Here is a 19,354-nt window from a genome sequence, read left to right as displayed (position 1 = left end):
ATATCTGTGATTAGCATTCTGTTGTTTGGTGGAAGGCCATTAAAAACTCCTATTATAATTGTGGATTTAACTTTTTCTCCTTGCAGTTTTATCTTTTGCTTTGTGTATTTTGAAGCTTTGTTATTAGACGTAGAAACATCTAGGCTTATCTTGTCATTCTGATTTATTTACTCCATATCATTATAAAATAGCCCTTTTTTTATTCCTAATAGTATATCTGCTCTAGAATCTTCTTTGCTTTATAGTGATAGAGTCCTTCCAGCTTTATTTCACTGATGTTGACATGGTAAATCTTTTTATATTTTTTTAACCCATTGTAGCTGTATTTTAAAGTTTGTTTTTATAACCAACATATAATTGGAGCTCACTTTTTAATCCAAACTGATACTCTCTAACTTTCAATTCCAGTGTTTTTTTTTAACCATTTATATTTAATTTGATTAATGATGTATTTAGACTTTAGTTGTTATCTTGCTGTTTGTTTTGTCACTGTCCCATCTATTTTACCTTCCTGTTTTACTTTTTTCTACCTTCTTTTGGATTGAGTAGATGTAATGATTTCCTTTTACCTTCTTTGTTATCCTATTAGCTAAACCACTTTGTTTTATTAGACTAATGGTTGCCATATTGTCCACTTCTTATCACAATCCGCCTTCAATTGTTATCTACCAGTTCATTATTGAATAAGACCTTTCAACGTATTTCTCCTTCTTGGATTTTTTGCTATTGTTGACAAACATTTTATGTATAATTTGTTATAAATTGCCCCAAACATAGCTACTTTTTTTGCTTAAATGGTCTATGTACATTTCAACACTAAGAAATATGTCTTATTTATCCTGTAGTTACTATTTTTGGTGTTTGCTCTTTTGTGTAATCACACATTTCTATCTGGTATTATTTTCCTTTTGCCCAGGGATATTCTTTAACATTTCTTATCCTGTGGGTGTGCTGAGGAATTCTTTCAGTGTTTCATGTCTTAAAATATCTTTATTTCACCTCATTTGAAAAGATATTTTCACAAAGTATAAAATTTTATTCCGAGAAGTTTTTAATTTTCTTCCATAAATTTAAATGTGCTGCTCCCCTGTATTCTCACTTGTATTGTTTCCAAGAGGAATTCTTTTGCCATCCTGCTCTTTGTTCTGTGCAGGAATATGTCATTTCCCTTGAGATGCTTTTAAAAATTCCACTTTTTTGACTGATTTTTAAAAATTTGATAATAACAAGCATTGGGATAGTTTTCTTCATGTTATTTGCACTTGAGATGTTGGGAGATCTGTGGGTTTTCAGGAAATTTGGAAATTTCCACCCATTATATTTTCAAATATTCCCTCCTCCTTCTTCAGAGACTCTAACTGCATAATTGTCCAGTTGACAATCATCTCTTATCTACTTTTTGAGCACAGAAGATACAGTTATAACTGTCTTAATGTACTTTTCTGCCAACTCTAGCCTCTGTATTGGTTCTGTATTGGTCTTGATTGATTATTTTCCTCATTTTAGTTCGTGCTTTCTTGATAATCTTTGATCTTAATCTTTGATTGCATGTCAGATGTTATTAATTTTTTCCTTGTTGCTGAATATTTTTGTATTTCTATAAATTTCTTTAAATTTGGTTCTGAAATGCAGTTAAGTTACTTAAGGTCAGATTTATGTTTGTAGCTCTTGCTTTTATGATTCGTTAGGCAAATCCAAAGTAATGCTCAATCCACAGCAAATTATTCTCTACTGAGGCAAGATTTCCATGAATTCTGTACTCTGTGTCCTGTGGGTTTGTTCCATTTTGTTGGTGAGAACAGACACTCTTCCTGACCCTATATGCATGCCAGGCACTGATGCCATTAATTCTTTCAGGTGGCCCTTTTCTTGGCTTGGAGTAGTTTTTTCATGTACATGTGCTGCAACTCAGTATGCTGAAAATTTGACGGGATCTCTCTGTAGCTCTCTGTTTTTTTTTCCCCCCTCTGTGCAGCCTTGTGCACTCAGCATTTGCTAAGCCAAATCTATGGCTAGATGTCATTAAACAAAATCTCCTCTAGTTTTCTGTGTTCCTTAGACACATGTTAACTTGGCTGACTTCCTTAACACAACAAATCTGTACCCACCCCCTTCTATCTTAACTTTTCCTATATGCTTCTAACGCATCTTGTGTCCACCCCTATTGGGAAACTCAAAACTATCTTGTGAAAATACCTCTTCCCTTGTCTCTATCTCCTGAAGGGAAAATTATTGATTTGACAACTTTATGTCCTTGTTATATAGTAGTAGTTGACAATATTTGTTGTTGGGTGAGTAAGACAGAATTTTCACTCATTTCTATAACTCAGAGTTAAAGGTGCATCCCTGGAAACTGGGGGGCTAAAGAAAGAGAGTTATACCTGGAAGTTTCAAACAAAATTCCAATAATGAGAGTAAAGTGTCAGATGTGAGTAAATGAACAAATTTCCTCTCCTAGGCTATTCAGGTTTTACATACCAGTCATATCAAATATTAAATATAATATAGAGTATTTTAGGGCACCTGAATGGCTCAGTCAGTTAAGCATCCGACTTCGGCTCAGGTCATGATCTCAGGGTTTGTGGGTTCAAGCCCCTCATTGGGCTCTGTGCTGACAGCTCAGGTCCTGGAGCCTGCTTTGGGCTCTGTGTCTCCCTCTCTCTCTGCCCCTCCCCAACTCATGCTCTGTCTTTCTCTTTCTCAAGAAATGAATAAACATTAAAAAAATTAAATATATATATATATACATATAATAGAGTATTTTATGTTCTGTAGTAACAGAGTAAAGAAAAAAACAATCTCTCTGCTCTTTACTTATGTAGCCATATTCTCTCTTTGACACAGTTGAACTTCATTTTATGTGGGCCCTTAAATTGTGTAGAACAATTTCCAAAAGGTCTTTGCTCACAAGGCAAGCTTTCACTGGAAGACTAGATTATTATGTATATGGGGGCTGAGGAAGTATGAGTAGGAGGAAAAGTAGTAATGGAGATTTTAAAAGCCTCTCTCTGTCTTCTGACCATGCCTGTCCCTTAAGGTTTAGACACTCTACTATTTATCAACTCCAGAGAATTGTTGATCCTTTTTTGTTTAAAACACATGGGCCACAATTTTAATTCTTGAAATTTTCTGGTTTTTTTTAAAGCCTGTGAAGCATTTGTCAAAAATTGAATTCAGATTGGCTCCACTATTGCCCCTGTGGCTGCTTCTAGTTCTGTGAAACTCTTGTTCATTGGGCTTAGAATATTCTCTCTTTGAAAGGTTGGTCTTGCCTCCTTCTTCAGATACTTAGCCCAGGTGTGGTTATCTGGCCACCATCTCACAGAAGTATGTTCCCTTTCAGGAACAACGTTAATGACCATTAAAGGTTGTACCCTCACTTCATGGGTGGGCAGTATTCTAGTACAGCATTATAACCTCACTTGATAGCTATGTGGTTTTTGCCATTCCTGGGAAATATCTTCTAGACTTGATTTGGAAAACGAAAACAAATTGAATGGGTATAGATTTCAGACAGTTTAAATAATTTAGTTAAGAGAGACTAATCTTCAAATATATTCTCTATTCAGGATTAAATGCCAAACATCAAGATGCTTATTTGATTGTGGCTGCTTCTCAATTTGTTCAATATCAATGGGTGTGCTTAATGGCAAATTCTGAAGTAGAAATCCCAACAGGTAATGAGTAACATCCAATTTGCATGTAAGTCAATTGTTTTAGAGAAAAGATTAATTAAAAGAAGTGGTAGGTTAATTTAAATCAAGCAAAGCCAAGCAACCATCTTCCCTGAGTTTAAATCCTGACCTATCTTTATCCTCCTGGATACAATATAGAAATCTGCATTGGATAAATACCTCCACCAGGAAAAAAAAAAAGAGTTAAGAATCACTCATTAGAGCTTTGAACTGAATCTTTCCCAATAATAGATATTCTTAAATCAAACAAGGTCATTTCACCCAGTATATTTAATAGTATCAATTTGCATGAATAAGACTAAGCATGTTTCACAAGTGAGAGGACTGTGGGCAGTAGGGAGAGGAAAGTGCACCCCATAACCTCTTCTCCCTTCACCCTCATTCACATATCACACGTTCTGCCATTTATGTTTTCACAGACACATAAATGATTGCAGTTATGTACCCACAGTGGTCCCAAAAAGCACTGGGCAGGACATTTCTGTAGTGATTGTGACAAGCTTTGATAAATAAGCCAGTTGACAACTAACTTTATCTTGGAGAAGAGAAGAACACCCATGGAAATAGTGCTTAACCCTCTCTATCCAGAAAGTCACCTGTGCACCCAAGACAAAGTTTAATAAGGAGACTTACAGGTAGAAAAGATATTACTTATTTATAGTACCCTTTCTGTTTTTCTTCTTTGTCCATAGAGACTGAAAGAATTAAAGCAACGGGAATTTGCTCGAAATGTAGCTTCCAAGTCATGGAAAGATGAGAAGAAACAAGAAAAAGCACTTAAAAGGCTTCACCAGCTGGCTGAGTTAAGGCAACAGTCTGAATGGTAAGAATTAGAGGTATCTCAGATGGTTCAAAACTCTCTTCCAAAAAAAAGTCTATTCAATCATTGGGGAAATGTCAAGATAAATTTACTTGATTTACTGTCACACGGAAGCAAATTATAATTAATCAAAAGACATGTTTGAGGGCAAATGTTTTTTTTTTTTTTTCAATTTTTTGTTTTGTTTTGTTTTGTTTTTTTTATTTTTGGGGCAGAGAGAGACAGAGCATGAACGGGGGAGGGGCAGAGAGAGAGGGAGACACAGAATCGGAAACAGGCTCCAGGCTCTGAGCCATCAGCCCAGAGCCCGACGCGGGGCTCGAACTCAGGGACCGCGAGATCGTGACCTGGCTGAAGTCGGACGCTTAACCAACTGCACCACCCAGGCGCCCGAGGGCAAATGTTTTAATAGTTAAAGGCTAATAAATTAGTTACTTTGGTATCTGACTTTTTTCCTTCCCAATGTTGTTAATTTTATGTGCTATTTCATGAAATGATCTAAAAATGATTTTCATGTACTAGCACTTATTCTATCCAGCTGATTTAAATGGTCCCATAGAGCTTTTTAGTAATTATTTTAAGTTTTGTAATAATGTTTATTTTGTTTATTTTTTTGTAATAATAATTTTAAAAACCTTAAGTAACAGTGCATCTTTTTGGGGAGGAAATAAATCTTCTCTGCATTTCCCTGTACATACCTGAACCTAGAATAAATGACACTTATCATTGTCTGGATGACAAAAAACAAAAAAAATGATGTAGTGAATGCAGTTAAATTTACCACACCCTGCTATTTAAATTGATAATTATAACATGCATTATACTAATACATTCTTGTAGCTGAAAAATAGCTGTTTTTCATGAGCTTGGAACTGCTGAATGTTTCCAAGTGAGGAGATTGTTACCTGGAACTCAATTAAGTTTGCACATTGTGATTTGTGTTCATATGAATCATAATGTAAAACACCTAATGTAGCTAATTAATGCAGTTGGCAGCAACCTAGTGAATTGTGAAATTTATAGCTCTGTGCCACAATTTAAACCCCTGTTGTTGAAATGAAAAACAAAATGCAATAAATTTGAGAATGAATGACTCAAATAATTGAGTACCATAATATATTAGACCTCAAATTTGATTCTAAGGAAACATTTGTTTTAAGGATCAATTTATGAGTAAAAACACAGTATTTACCTTACACATATTTAGGTATTTGTACCACTATCTTAGAATAATTTAATTAACTCAAGAAAATACATAGAAGATAATCCTATTAAAAATAAGTGAGAAATTTGGTATAAGGAAACAATGAAGTTTGGAAAAACATGTATCCAGAGGTGAGGTTAATATAAAAATGTATGCCCTCAGCTCCTACACAGTCATAGAAATGGGACACACATCTGGTACTGAGCTTTCCACTGGCCAATACAATGAGGATCTTATGCTATTCGAACACAGTGTCAATAAGATATTAAACTGTCCTTGTCAAAATAGGGCTGAGAAGGAAAGGTCTAATGATAATTATGGTAGCATGTAGGGAAAAAAATGTGGGGAATATGTTAATTCTTGAGTGATTTATTATGAGATTATTATGAGAATATAAAAGAGGGGGCAAATCTTACTGTAGAGAGACAACCTTTAGATAGGTTCTTTCAGCCCATGCAACAAAAAATCTTAGGAGCCTTAATAAACATATATCCTTTTTTATTATTGGAAAGTTGTCATGCTTCTACATTTCTTTATTTTCCTGTGGGAGATATAGTGATGGTGATGATGATGATGCTTCTGTTTAAAAATTCTGAGTTTGCCATGCTACCCGTTAAGTGTTTTCCAAATTAAAACAAATGAAAAATTCTACTCGATTAAGGTTGAGCTGAAAATCATATTAACTAAACAAACACAAACTCAAGCTCATTCCTTATAGGATAGACAGACTTTCTAGGTTCTGTTTGTTTGTTTGTTTTTCCCTCATATTGTTAGGGAAATGATAGGTGTTAAGCTTTCCACATGCAAAACATGGAACTAGGAAAATTATTACATTTTTTGCTGTTACCTGTCCTCTGCCCTCCAGATAATTGTTCTTTTTGCTTAGGCAGGCTCATGGCCTAAGGGAAGTCACTTAATAGAATTATTTAATATTTTCATTTTGGCAGCTTACTTGAAAAATGAAAGTAAGAAATAAAATGAAAAAGAAAAAAATTATCTGTATTCCTCTCCTAAACAACCTTTCTCTGTCCATGATTCTCATAACAAGGTCTTCTCAGTAGGATGGTGCACATAACAAGAAAATTCTCCTATGATTTCTATGGAGAAGAGAGGAGAATTTACTAGTGGTAAGAATATTGCAGTTGGACTGATGAAAAAAAAATGATGGCAGAAAACTATTGATGAATCTTATAAAGGACAGTCAACTTTGGCCATTTCTTGGGAAATTCAGCCCAACCTGGTTCCTTAGCAAGCCCAGTTACTGCATGGGGGTGAAGAGTCATTCGGTTTGTAAACTTCTACATGTATAAATATAAGTATAGTGCATACTGATATGGACATTTTTTCCAAATTTAAAAAAGTATAAGATCACTGATTCTGAGAATATAAGAGATGGATCATGTTATATCATTTAAAGAAAATATGCATCAAACATATTTGATATGTTTTGTTTCCTGGTTGGAAAGTATTCTTTTACAAGAAGGTAATTAAATAGTGCAAGTTTTTATTTGTCAAGAATTAGAATTTGGGGAGACCTATTAGAATGGACAATCTATTAATAAGTATGAAAGGGCTAACTTTATAGTCACTTTTTTATTATAAATAAAAATAATTAGGTAGACAATAGAAATAAATTAAAGAAAGTTCTAGAGAAAACAGTGAAATTGTAAGTAAGGATATAACTATAAAAATTAAACTGTAATTATGTTAAAAAGCATAAAGTAGTATTAAAATAATAGAATTGAAAACCACAAAGATAGAAAATTGGGATTTTTCCAAAATAACAAAAATTAACTAGATTTATGATAAGGGAACTTAAAGTTTAGAAAGCAATGAGATAAACAGTTTAAAGCATAAACCCTAGAGGTAGAAAAGAATAATAATGAGGATAAAATGCTACAACTTGTGAAAAAATATAATCATAAATGTAGATTGGATTATACAGTAAGAACAAAAATTAAGGACAAGAAGAGCAAAATATAATATAAAAACAATAAGAGCAAAGGTGATTAAAAATATTGAAAAGAATATAAAAGGGAGAAGCTTGCACATTAGAGAGATAAATTGTCACATAAAACAACCATACAGAAAAGAACATTTAGACTAACATAAATCAAAGCAAGAAAATACACAAAACAGTGCCAGGATAATAAGAAAAAAATATTATTGAGGAAAAAAATATAAGTAGATAATATAAAAATGGTAACATATCTGTGTCATAATGGAATCATGAGAAGCAGAATGCTAATATCCATACACCAGGCTTTTGAAATAATTTCTAAGTGCAGATAATATCAGATTAATTGACGTTCCTAGAGAAGGTAACTTAAAAGAAGTATAGCTCCTCCTTACTCAAAAGTGTGGCTACTAAATATGGAAAAGAAACTCTTTGACACTGAGGCAAAATTCTGAGCTGCAGATCTTTCTGCTCCCTTACCCTTCTATCCCCAGACTGCAGGCATTTTAAAAGACTAATGACTACAGTTAACCTCTCTGCTTTCAATTTTCCTTTCTGTTTGAAAGAAATACTGAATAAGCCATACACTATCTTAGTGTGTTCCTTTCCATTCCTCATATCAAAATGCCTCAACAACCTCTCTAAAGAACGTAAAAAAACATGATTCACGAAAAGAAGATTAATGTAATGAGTAAGAAGAAAGTTTCATTATGGAACAGTTAATGAAAATTTTCTGAATTTATTTTCCACAAGATTCAAGGGACCAGTATAATTCTAAATTTGTTTATGAAGAAGGAACAATCTGAAATTGTTAAAAAGTGAATGGTGGCTGAAACTATGACAAGTTAAAATCCATATGAGCATAGTAAATGAAATATTGGATATTGTAAAAAATTGAAAGAGTAAAACAGAAATTAAAAACAAGAAATTCCTTCTGAACTAGAGAAACAGACTAAAGACACTAAAGTATTGAGATAAATAATAAGACCTAAAAGATATATTCAGGAAAGCCAACACATTTAACATATAAATTCCAGCATAAAAAGCTAAGACATAGAAGAAGCAATAATCAGAGAAATCAGAGAAGAAAATACAACTGAGCTAAAGAAATTGAATTGAAAGTGCCCAACAGTACCAGTGAAAATTAACCCAAGAAATCAATCTGTAACTCTGGTCTGGTAAAAACGTCATATATATATATGTCATCTAATATATGAGTATATATATATATATATATATATATATAATCTAAAATAACAATATATTGTGGATAGTACTTACAATAAAAATGTAAGTTGTAAATATTATAAATATATATAAATGAAAAAGAAAATTACAAATCACACAAGTGCACAACAGATTCCTTTCAAAAGTGAATAAAAGGAGGATTAGTAAGTATTTTTCTGTGATATTAAACATGTAAAGACAATGAAACAAAGTACCATAAAACCTTGGATTGCAAGCAGCTTGTTCTACAAGTATTCCACAAGACAAGCAAACATTTCTAATAAATTTTAACTTGATAAACAAGCAGTGTCTTTCAATAGGAGTAGTACCTGATGCCAACTGTCACATGATAACAACTGAGCCAATCGTTCTTAAAATTCGCTTTGATATACAATTGCTTTGGATTACAAGCATGTTTTCAGAATGAATTATTATTGCAAACCAAGGTTTTATATATATGAGATATGGTGGACAAGAGGAAAGGGATTCCAGAGTTCTGTGCTGATTGGCCAAATCAGTCATAGGTGAAGGCAACAAGAAAGAACTTCTCGGAAAAGGACTCAGAAAACATACCTCTCCATTAGAAGTTAAGCTACTTATGGAAAAGATACCAGTTTATTAGTATTCTTTACTCAAGTAACAAATGAATGAATACAATAAAATTAAAATCTAAACTAGAAAGAAGCAAACAGACACATATTCAAGCATGTGGATAAAGAAAAGGAGAAGGAAAAGAAAGCCATCTCAAAGCAAAAGATCAGATAAATGATGTGTTTTCTGTTGCCTTCCACCACCCCACCTCCGCCCAAACCTTGTTTTGTAGTAGAGGTTTTAAGGTAAACATAGAAGAGACAATTTTAATCTAAAGAGCTTCATCTCTTCGGTGTATTGCTATTTCTAGTTCTCAGATTGAATCACAAATTAAGCTCAGCAGAATGAATAGTCTTTACAAAAGCTGTTAAAAGGTAAAACAAATGTATGCAGGAAAGGTAGAAAGAAAGTATTTGGGGGAGGAAGATGCAAAAAAAAAAAAGATTTCAAATAATTGAGATACTGAGATGGCTTGTAAATGTGTGTTACTTTTTTATGCATTTGTTATAATTGGTCAAAATGGTGATGTCATGGAGAAAGAAATAGTCACACTTTTCCAAAGTAAGCAAACATGAAGAAATTTTAAAACCGAGGCAACAAAAATTATGAAATGGTAGCACTTATACAAAAAATGACATTAAATATATATTTTTACACTTTGGAAGTGACTTTTAATTCCATTTTATTTCTTATTTAATGGGAGGTCACTGATTGAAAAACTCCTTGTGAAAGAATGTTAAGTCTATATTTCCAAAAAAATTGATAGGTTCTGCAGGACATATATTGGGATGTAAATTCAGTACTTTATTTTCTTTTGCAGCACTAGCATAGATATCCACCTATTATTGCTTCTTGCTAATTTCAAAGAGCACATTTAAGTGATGCATTTTAGAAATGGCCTCTATGAAACATAGATATACTGAGTTATATAAACACAGTGAAATGGTGATATTCCAATAGACATAGTTTGTAGATAGCATAACTCATCATAGAAACACTAAGAAATGTTCACATATACATGAGATTTCAAATCTAATGTCTTAATCATTTAAATATTTATTGTGTCTACAGTGTTTCTGGAAATGGACCAGCATACAAAGCTCCCAGGGTAGCCATAGAAAAGCAACTCCAGCAAGGAATTTTCCCAGTTAAGAATGGCAGAAAGGTATCGTGCATGAAGAGCACTCTTCTCCTTAAAGGAAAGAATCTCCCCAGAAGCATTTCTGATAAACAGCGGTCCACCATGCAAAATCGACACCAGTTACCAATGGACAGACGTTATTTATTCGGAAATCGGGTACCACAGACATCTTCAGACCTCAGCAATGCAAATCACAGGACAGGAGTATCATTTTCTTTTTCCAAAAAAGTACATCTAAAATTAGAGTCTTCAGCATCAGTTTTTAGTGAGAACACAGAAGAAACACACGATTGTAACAAGTCCCCCAGCTATAAAGCAAAAGAAACTGCAGAGAAATGTAAGTGCCGCAGGTTTGCAAGTGAGGACGTACCTCTTACTAAGGAAAAAGATATAAACATCACACCAAGCCATCTGGAACATGTTTTACACAATACCTTTTCCATCAGCTCTCAAATCGTGCAAGACAAAAATGACTCTATTGATGAAACACTGGAAGATTCGATTGGCATTCATGCTTCATTCTCTAAATCTAATATTCATCTTTCAGATGTGGCTTTTACTCCTTGCAGCAGAGAAAAAGAAATTCGAGGTACACCGAAGAACACTTCAGAAAACTGCATTAATCACTCATGCCAAGCAAATGCTTCCTCCAGCTCACCAAACATTTATAGGCACAGTGATGCCAGGATATTTGAATGTCTGGATGAGTTTCCATCACTGGAGCCAAGTAAGCAAAACAGTACAGTGCATCTGAATCCCAACTCCAGAATGGAGAAGAGAGAAAAATCTTTAGATGAAACAGAAAGAGTTGGCAAAAATGCAACAAGGCTTGTAAGAGAAGCATGTCCACATGACGTGAAGTCTAAACCATTGCCTTTTCTCCATGTACAAAGTAAGGATGGCCACACCACTCTCCAGTGGCCCACGGAACTTCTGCTCTTTACAAAAACGGAGCCCTGTATCTCTTATGGATGCAACCCATTATATTTTGATTTTAAGCTTTCTCGGAACACAAAGAGTGACCATGATTCAGAGGACTTAAAAAGAGAATTGATTAAGGAGCCCTCAGAAATGAAGACTACAATAGAGAGCCAAGTCTCAGGTTTAATCAAAGACCAACAGAAATTGATCCAAGAAAATGATCAATCTCTGAAACCAAAGATGATGATAGCTAATCCAGATTGGGAAAGTTTCCGGAGAAAATGTAATTCGGGCTACAGTGATTCTGAGTCAAATATGAGTAAAGATAATTTTAGTGCAAGTGATTTGGAAATGAAAAATCCTGAAGTGCCTGCTTTCCTTGATATCTCTCTAAAGAAATGTGTAGAAAACAATGATAATAGTGATAATGGACTTAAGGAACCTTCAAGGACCCATTGGCAAAGCTGCCAAAGGGTAGTTCTAAATGATGTAAATGAGGGCCTATCTTTTTCTCCTTACATCTCTAGGACTAAAGAACCAAAACTGATCCCTTGCGATCCTCATTCAGATTTTGAAGATGCAAATCAATTTACCTGGAATTCTAGTCCTTACCCAGTGAGGGGTCATAGTGATCATGGGAAGGACTTTAGTGTAATTGTGAATAGGAACCACATCAGCATGACCAGCAGGGTTTCTAGATGTAGAAACCAAACTTATAAGAGAAATTCTCCAAAGTTGTCTCTGAATCGAACTTCTAGCCCTTCAGACACATACCCTGGCAGCACAGCCAGCTTGAGAGCTACTTGTTCAGTTCATAAGTCCAGCGACAAGGGCAGAGGCAATTTGCTGTACTTTTGTAAAAGAGAACACAACCCAGTTGAAAGGCACAAAGGGAGACACCAAAACCCGAACTGCCTCTGCGTGTCTGAGGAGTTAGCAAAGAGCACCTGCCTGCCATCTGAAATACAGAGAGACCGCAACTACAGATTGTGGGAATCATTTAAGAATGAAAAATCCTCAAAACATAGATACATTCGGTGCAGAGAAAGATATAAACTGGGCAAAAATCAACAGCAGTTTTCAGGGCCCAAATCCAGGAGAATCGCCCATTGTGATTCTAGCTCACAGGTTTCCTGTTCCGGAAATAGTGAAGAAGCACCAAACTGCCAGGGACCTCAGCACAGCAGATTGGGCTCTTACTCAAGAGAGAGAATTTATTGCTTAAGTAAAAGCGAGAGAAGTCAAGAGTCGTTGGACAGCCCTCGTATTTGTGACCTAGGAAAAGTAAAATCTGTGCAGTATAACTCTGGGAATATCAGCTGCCTTCTAAGAAATTGTTCTACCAGCCCTTTAGAAAGCACAGAGTTGGCCATTACAGGAGAGAGGACACCCCTGACAGCCAAAAGCCTTTTAGAAATAGCGCAAGCCAAGAGGTGTCAGGAACAATCAACTAATTTTGAGGTCTCTTCAAAGAATTGTGAAAATGAATCAGAGGCTCATTCACAAATTCAATGCACAATTCAATTCACGCCACTGGGCTGTAACAGACCCGCACTGCCTTTGTCTGAAAAAACACAGAACACAAGTAAACAGAGAATTGATAAAGGCAGTACAATTCAAAGAACTATTGAGAAAGACAAAGTCAAAAGTTCACAGACAAACAATTTTCATGTTTTAGTAGATCCTGATTGCGATAACCATCTTTCTAAAGGTATAATTCATGTAGTAGCAGATTCACAGTCACCAAACATGAAAAAGAACCCAACAACAAAAGAACCAGTAAAACCTTTAATTAGCGAAGTCCAACATTGTATTCAAAGCCGTGACCCACTACCAAATGATTTCCCTGGTGCTTTTCCATCTAATAGATATACTGGTGTTACTGATTCCACAGAGACCAAAGAGGACCAAATAAATCCTGACTTACAGGATGTAAGCATGCATATGAATCACGTAGAGGGGAATATAAACTCTTACTCTGACAGAACTTTGCAGAAGCATGACAAAGTAGAAGATGAATTAGAAGTGTGCCATAAATCTAGCTCTCCCCCCTTAATTCAGCAGCCAATAACATTTTCTCCTGATGAAATAGATAAATATAAGCTCTTACAGCTACAAGCCCAGCAGCACGTGCAGAAACAGCTCCTCTCAAAGCATCTTCGAGTTGTGCCTGCCTCGGGGCCCACTGCCTTCTCTCCGGCCTCGGCGGTCCAGACGGTACCAGTTCACCAGCGCACCTCCATCACCACCATCCACCACACCTTCCTGCAGCATTTTGCTGTTTCTGCCTCCATAAATTCCCATGGTGGTCCCCTCCCTATAGCTCACCTACATCCTCTTTCCCAGCCACATTTTACGCCGTTCACGTTGTCACCTCTGACTCCGACCATCATCCCCGCACACCCCACTTTCTTAGCTGGTCACCCGCTGCATTTGGTCACTGCTGCCCCCTTCCACCCACCGCACATCGCGCTGCAGCCCCTGCCCTCGGCCGCATTGATCCCTGCATTGTTTGGCCCTCACTTAAACCCAGCCACGGCTTCTATCATCCACTTGAATCCTTTAATCCAACCAGTGTTTCAAGGTCAAGATCTTTGCCACCATTCTTGCTCCAGTCAGATGCAGCAGTTAAACGGAGTGAAAGAGGCCTTAAATGTACCAACGCACTTGAACTGATAGGTGTCGAAGCCCCTCTTGTGGATAAATAAAACAAATTGTCACTACCTACAAAATGATATATTTAAAGTGGTATGACTATTGTAAGATTTAAAATATTGGTGCCAACTCAAAATGTGACTAGTACATACATGTAAGAACTGAATTGCCAATACTAAAATAGGAGCATTTTAAGAATATCTTTTAACTTGCATAAATAACAGAGCAAATTGAAAATAACTTTCTGGACGGTAGAGGGAAAAGCATGAAGGGTCTGTTTGGAGGAGTTCTCATATAATGTTATAAAATGATAACAGAAAACGTTCAGGCAAATCATTGATATTACAAAACAATCAAATGGAACGTAATATTGTATGTTCTAGGGGGTGTTGAGCAAGTGAGTGAATTGCACATTTGGTTTGTATGCATCAGACAATACTAAAATATCAGAGAAATAATTCCTATGGTTAACTGTTGTCTAGGCTTTCAATCAATATAATCTGTTTCAATCAAAATAATTTATATTTTCATAGGAAATGATTGATTCAAGTTGGAAGCTACTCTTCAATGAAAAACAATCTTCACACACATTGTATTGTGGAGTTTCTGGAGAAACCGGGGTATCTTCATTTCATACACATCTGTGCTAAGAAAATTTTGTAACTGTAAGAGTCACCAATATCTAAAATTAAGAATGTTTAATAATTTTTGTATAAGAAAACATATATAAGCTAGCATTAATATTTGATAATGCAAAATAAAAAAATAAAACATACTCAAGATTTTAAATATATTGGTTAATATTTCAAATACTACAGGGACTAAAATATTAAGTTTTCTTTATTCTTCTACTCAGAAATCTTACTGGGTTCAGCCAATAGTATGTGTAAGTAGAGAGGTAAAGGTTTGGAAATGTCAGAATTTTTACATCATAGTTATTGAGAAAATCTTATAAATAATTTTGTGCATTTTACTCAATTGTAGTAGATATATCAGTAAAACACATTGAATGGTGATGAATAAAATCACCATTAATGTAATTTGGCAAATGATCTTAAATATTTTTAACTTATTCAAAATGTTTTCTTGGCCCACAGAATCTGCATTTCTTGCATCACTATTCTAAATGGCCCCTCAGTTAAATTTATTATTTTATATTCTTAAAATGAAAGACAAACTCACGTGACTGCACGTTTCACATAAACATGGGTTTCAGAGAAAATCAACTAAGCGGAAATGGAGTGATCAGCCATCTACTGTGTATATGATGACATCAGCTCTTCTGTTACATGAGATGGGCAATGGGCATCTTCTTCAGCTTGGGCTTCACAGGAAAGAGAGGTATCCTCATTGAAGGCATATTGTGTGTCTATTATGTAGAGTCAGGCTAAGCACCTGGTCTACATTATTCCATTTAATCTTCACAAAGGTATTTTGAGACTAATATTATCATTCCTCCCTTACAGAGGAGGAAAATGAAGTTGAGAGGATAAATTCTTAATACTTGGTAAATAGTAGGAAAGGATATCTTTGATACTGGTAATAGAGACAGACAGACAGACAGAGACAGAGAAAGGAGATAATGTCATTTTTAAATTGTAACATAAAGAAAATATATAGTTCCTAGGTATCACCAGAAACTTGCAAGATGGGGATTTTGACTGAGATATGGCAGTGAGAATGTCTAACTTATCTAAAAAGAATAGAAAATGGAAGAAAGGCACCAAATAGCAAAAACACAAAAACAAAAAATCCTCTGTATACTTGCAGTGAAATTCATAAAAATCATTATAAAAGAACATTAATAAACATTAGGTGAATCCAGTAAAATGAAATAAATAGAATATTTATTATAAAAATAAATGACAAATGGCCCGGCCGATTAAAAAAATATATATTAATGTGGATGACTATTTCCTAAAACAGATTACAAATTTCACATAGAGCCAAGCCAGAGTAATTATGGGAGTACACTAAAAGTCCTATTATGAGAAAGAAAGTACCTGATTAATTTTTGTAATTGTCTTTGCAACAATTTAATCTCTCAGAAGTTAGATCAGAGAACCTCTATTGGGCACTTCATTTTGACTAATAAGGATAGATTGATATGAGTTGATGGCATGGAAATAACTTTTGTCTTGTATCATAGTGATGAAAATGTTCACTGGATATACTATCTTGAACTATGGTAAAGCAGTCATCACCATTTAAAGAGAAAATAACTTGTACCCCAGAGTGAGAAATTGTAAAAGTTGTGGCATCACATGAGGAAAGCTACAATTATAAATATTGAATAAGCAGGAAAAAAAATTAGTCCTTTAAACAATCCAATCTGAACTGAATGGGGAAAGCATTCAGAGTAATTGTTAAACTGCCATAAATCCGTGGGTCAAAATGAACAGAGATTAGGTTAATGTCTTTTTAATATATCACTTATTGGAAATATCAAAAGAGGTTAATATTTTTGCTTCTCCTTAGTGCTTACTGGTAGGGGCAGATGATCTCATGAAACTAACAAACAAGCAAAATGGCAGTGTGACCTAAATCTAATTTCATTACACTTTCTCTCTTAAGCGGGAAGTTTTTCAAAGTGGATATTACAAGACAAATATGGATGAGGAATTTGGAACATATCAAGAAAATCATTTCCCGTCCAATACAAATGATTTTGAATCTTCATGTTTGAAAGAATTTCAGCATAGAGTACTAGAATTCCTTAAAGAGGCCCTCATGATATCAATTGTCCTTGAGAAAAGATGCAGAATAGAAGAGAAGCTTGAATATCTTTGGAGTATCTTTACTTTTATAATGGGAGGAATGTTGAATATAGACATTACTCATTTAAAAGTGGGCATATTTATGAATAAAATGTGAAGCATAATGTTTTATGAAAAAGAACCATATGGTAACTATAACTGGTACATTAAGAACAAAGAGTACAAATACAAAAGCATTTTATTTCTCATTTGACCACTTTATTTTCATTCTTATTCAACAAATATATACTTAGGGCCATATCCTAGACAGTAATCTAATTGCTGGGGATATAGTAATGATCCAAACTAATGAAAATAATGTCATATAGTTTAATTCTAGTTGAGTCATGCCAACAAAAACCAGAATGGACAAGTGAAATATATATTATGAAAGATGATGATAAATGCTACTAAGGAAAATAAATTGGAAAGGCAGATAAAGTGACTCAGGTCGGGGTAGTAGGTAAAGCACTATTTTAAATAGAGTAGTCCAGGGAAGCTTCACTGAGAAAGTGTTATTTCAGCAAAGACCTGAAGGATGTGAGAGAGTGAGCATTCTAGACTAAGACAAGACCAGGTTTCAATAAGCTGCTGGGTGTGCTTACCATGCTCAAGAAATAACAGGAAAACACTGGCTGGGAAAGGTTTCATGGGAGAGAATTATAGGAGACAAGGTCATAGAAATAATTGTGGAGCAAAATCTTGTAAGATCTTGTCCACCATTTTAATGACTAGCTTTTGTTGTGAGGTGAGAAGCTACTGGATATTTTGGCATAGGAGAAACGTGATTCATCTTAGATTTTACTAGGGTCACTCAGCTATTGCATTGTGAATAATCTCCAGGGGAGTAAAGTTTGGGGTAGGGAAGCCAATTAGTAGATGGAATGCAGACAAGAGAGGCAAGGACTCGCTCAGCAATAGTCTGGTGGAAATGTTGAGAAGTACAAGACTCTAGATTTATTTTGAAAGCAGGGCTGAGAAAATGTGCTTCATATTGAGTGTAAGGTGTAAGAGAAAGAGACAAATTAGAAATGCTGTAATAGTTTTTGCACATGGGTGGATTTACAGTTTACTGAAATGGGAACACTGGGAGGAGCAGAGCAAGAGAGGATCAGCTTAAATACTCTGTGTGAAGTGTCTAGTCATTATAGAAGTGGAGATACTGAGTTGGCAGTTTGAAATATGGATCTGAAGTTTGAGTAGAGGTGTGAAAAGGACATACACTTTTGTGAATCATTAATGCGTAGTAAGTATATAAAAGCCATTAGCTTTAATACTATTATTAGGGGTAAGTAGGGTGGAAAAAAGTTTCAAAGACTGAGCCCCAGGTCACTCTAAGGGTGTATGTAACAGTTCAAGGTACTAAGAAATGAGATCATGATGGAATTCCAAGTTACATAGGAAAAAATCAGAACTATATAAGGCAAGTAATGAAAGTGATTCAAATAAGTGAGGATGATCAATTTTTTCACATGTTGCTGAGTCAAGAAGAAGATGGAAACTTGAGTATTTCTTCAGTCATGTAGTGCTCACCTGTCACCTTACTAGAGACATTGTGGTTGGGGCAAAAAATAGTAAAATACATGGGGAATTTTACAGAGAGACATTGTACGAGTCTTATAAATATCCTTATGGATAATAGTCAGCACTGTGTGATAAATGTTTTATAGCCAAACAACTATACCTAGGGAGTAGTAAAGCCTGCATTAATTCCAAATTGGAGAGAGGGTTGTAGAGATTGGTTATGAGGCTTTGTATTGCACTCAGTCATAAAAACCTCCATAAAACATAGACAAAATCATGGAACAATTGTACCAAAGAGAAAAACACAAACCCAAGAGGAATAGCAAATATAGTGAATGGCAAAATACAACATGAAAAAATTTTAAAAGCATAAAATAGGGCAAAATTTGAAAGGTTAAATTGAGCGAGAACAGATGTCAGATCCTACATTTTTTAATTAAAAAAATCTTATACACATACAGCCTAACTTCATCAATAAAATGAAGGGCTTAGTAGATTATCAACTCCATATAACCTAATGATGTGAAAAGGCTGGTGAACAAATTTTGACCTATTAGGTTGTACTGAAGGAATCATACAGAATTGGAAGACAGATTTCTTCTAGAACTTGGAAAACACACAGCACTTGTGAAAAACCAAGTGTTCTGGGACACAATTTAAGAGAACTATTGGCAAACTGAAGTGTGTCCACAAGTGGCAGATTTGACTAATTAAGACCAGGTCAATCTTATGTTTTCGCACTCATGAATAACATGAATTTTGTGAATTAACAAAAATTAACTGAAAAAAATCCATTTCGTATACTTCAGGAGAATGTTGAGTTACATGGTTATTTAATTACTTCAACATATCTCAGACCATTT

The 19,354-nt window shown here is 34.8% G+C and overlaps 1 protein-coding gene across 1 annotated transcript in view; it reads left to right on the top strand.

Annotated features, from left to right (window-relative positions):
- The window catches only part of ZNF804B (zinc finger protein 804B), a 542,103-nt gene extending 527,812 nt beyond the window's left edge, over positions 1-14,291 (top strand). Inside the window, exons 3-4 of the mRNA XM_040472723.1 lie at positions 4,388-4,518; positions 10,566-14,291. Coding sequence (XP_040328657.1) covers positions 4,388-4,518; positions 10,566-14,232 — 3,798 coding nt within the window. The 3' untranslated portion in view covers positions 14,233-14,291. The remainder of the gene's footprint in view (positions 1-4,387; positions 4,519-10,565) is intronic.
- The last annotated feature ends 5,063 nt before the right edge of the window (positions 14,292-19,354 follow it).

This window comes from Herpailurus yagouaroundi, unplaced genomic scaffold (genome assembly GCF_014898765.1).
Source record: "Herpailurus yagouaroundi ecotype Mexico unplaced genomic scaffold, PumYag 100, whole genome shotgun sequence".
NCBI lineage: Eukaryota > Metazoa > Chordata > Mammalia > Carnivora > Felidae > Herpailurus > Herpailurus yagouaroundi.
This window is presented reverse-complemented; position numbering and strand designations above follow the sequence as displayed.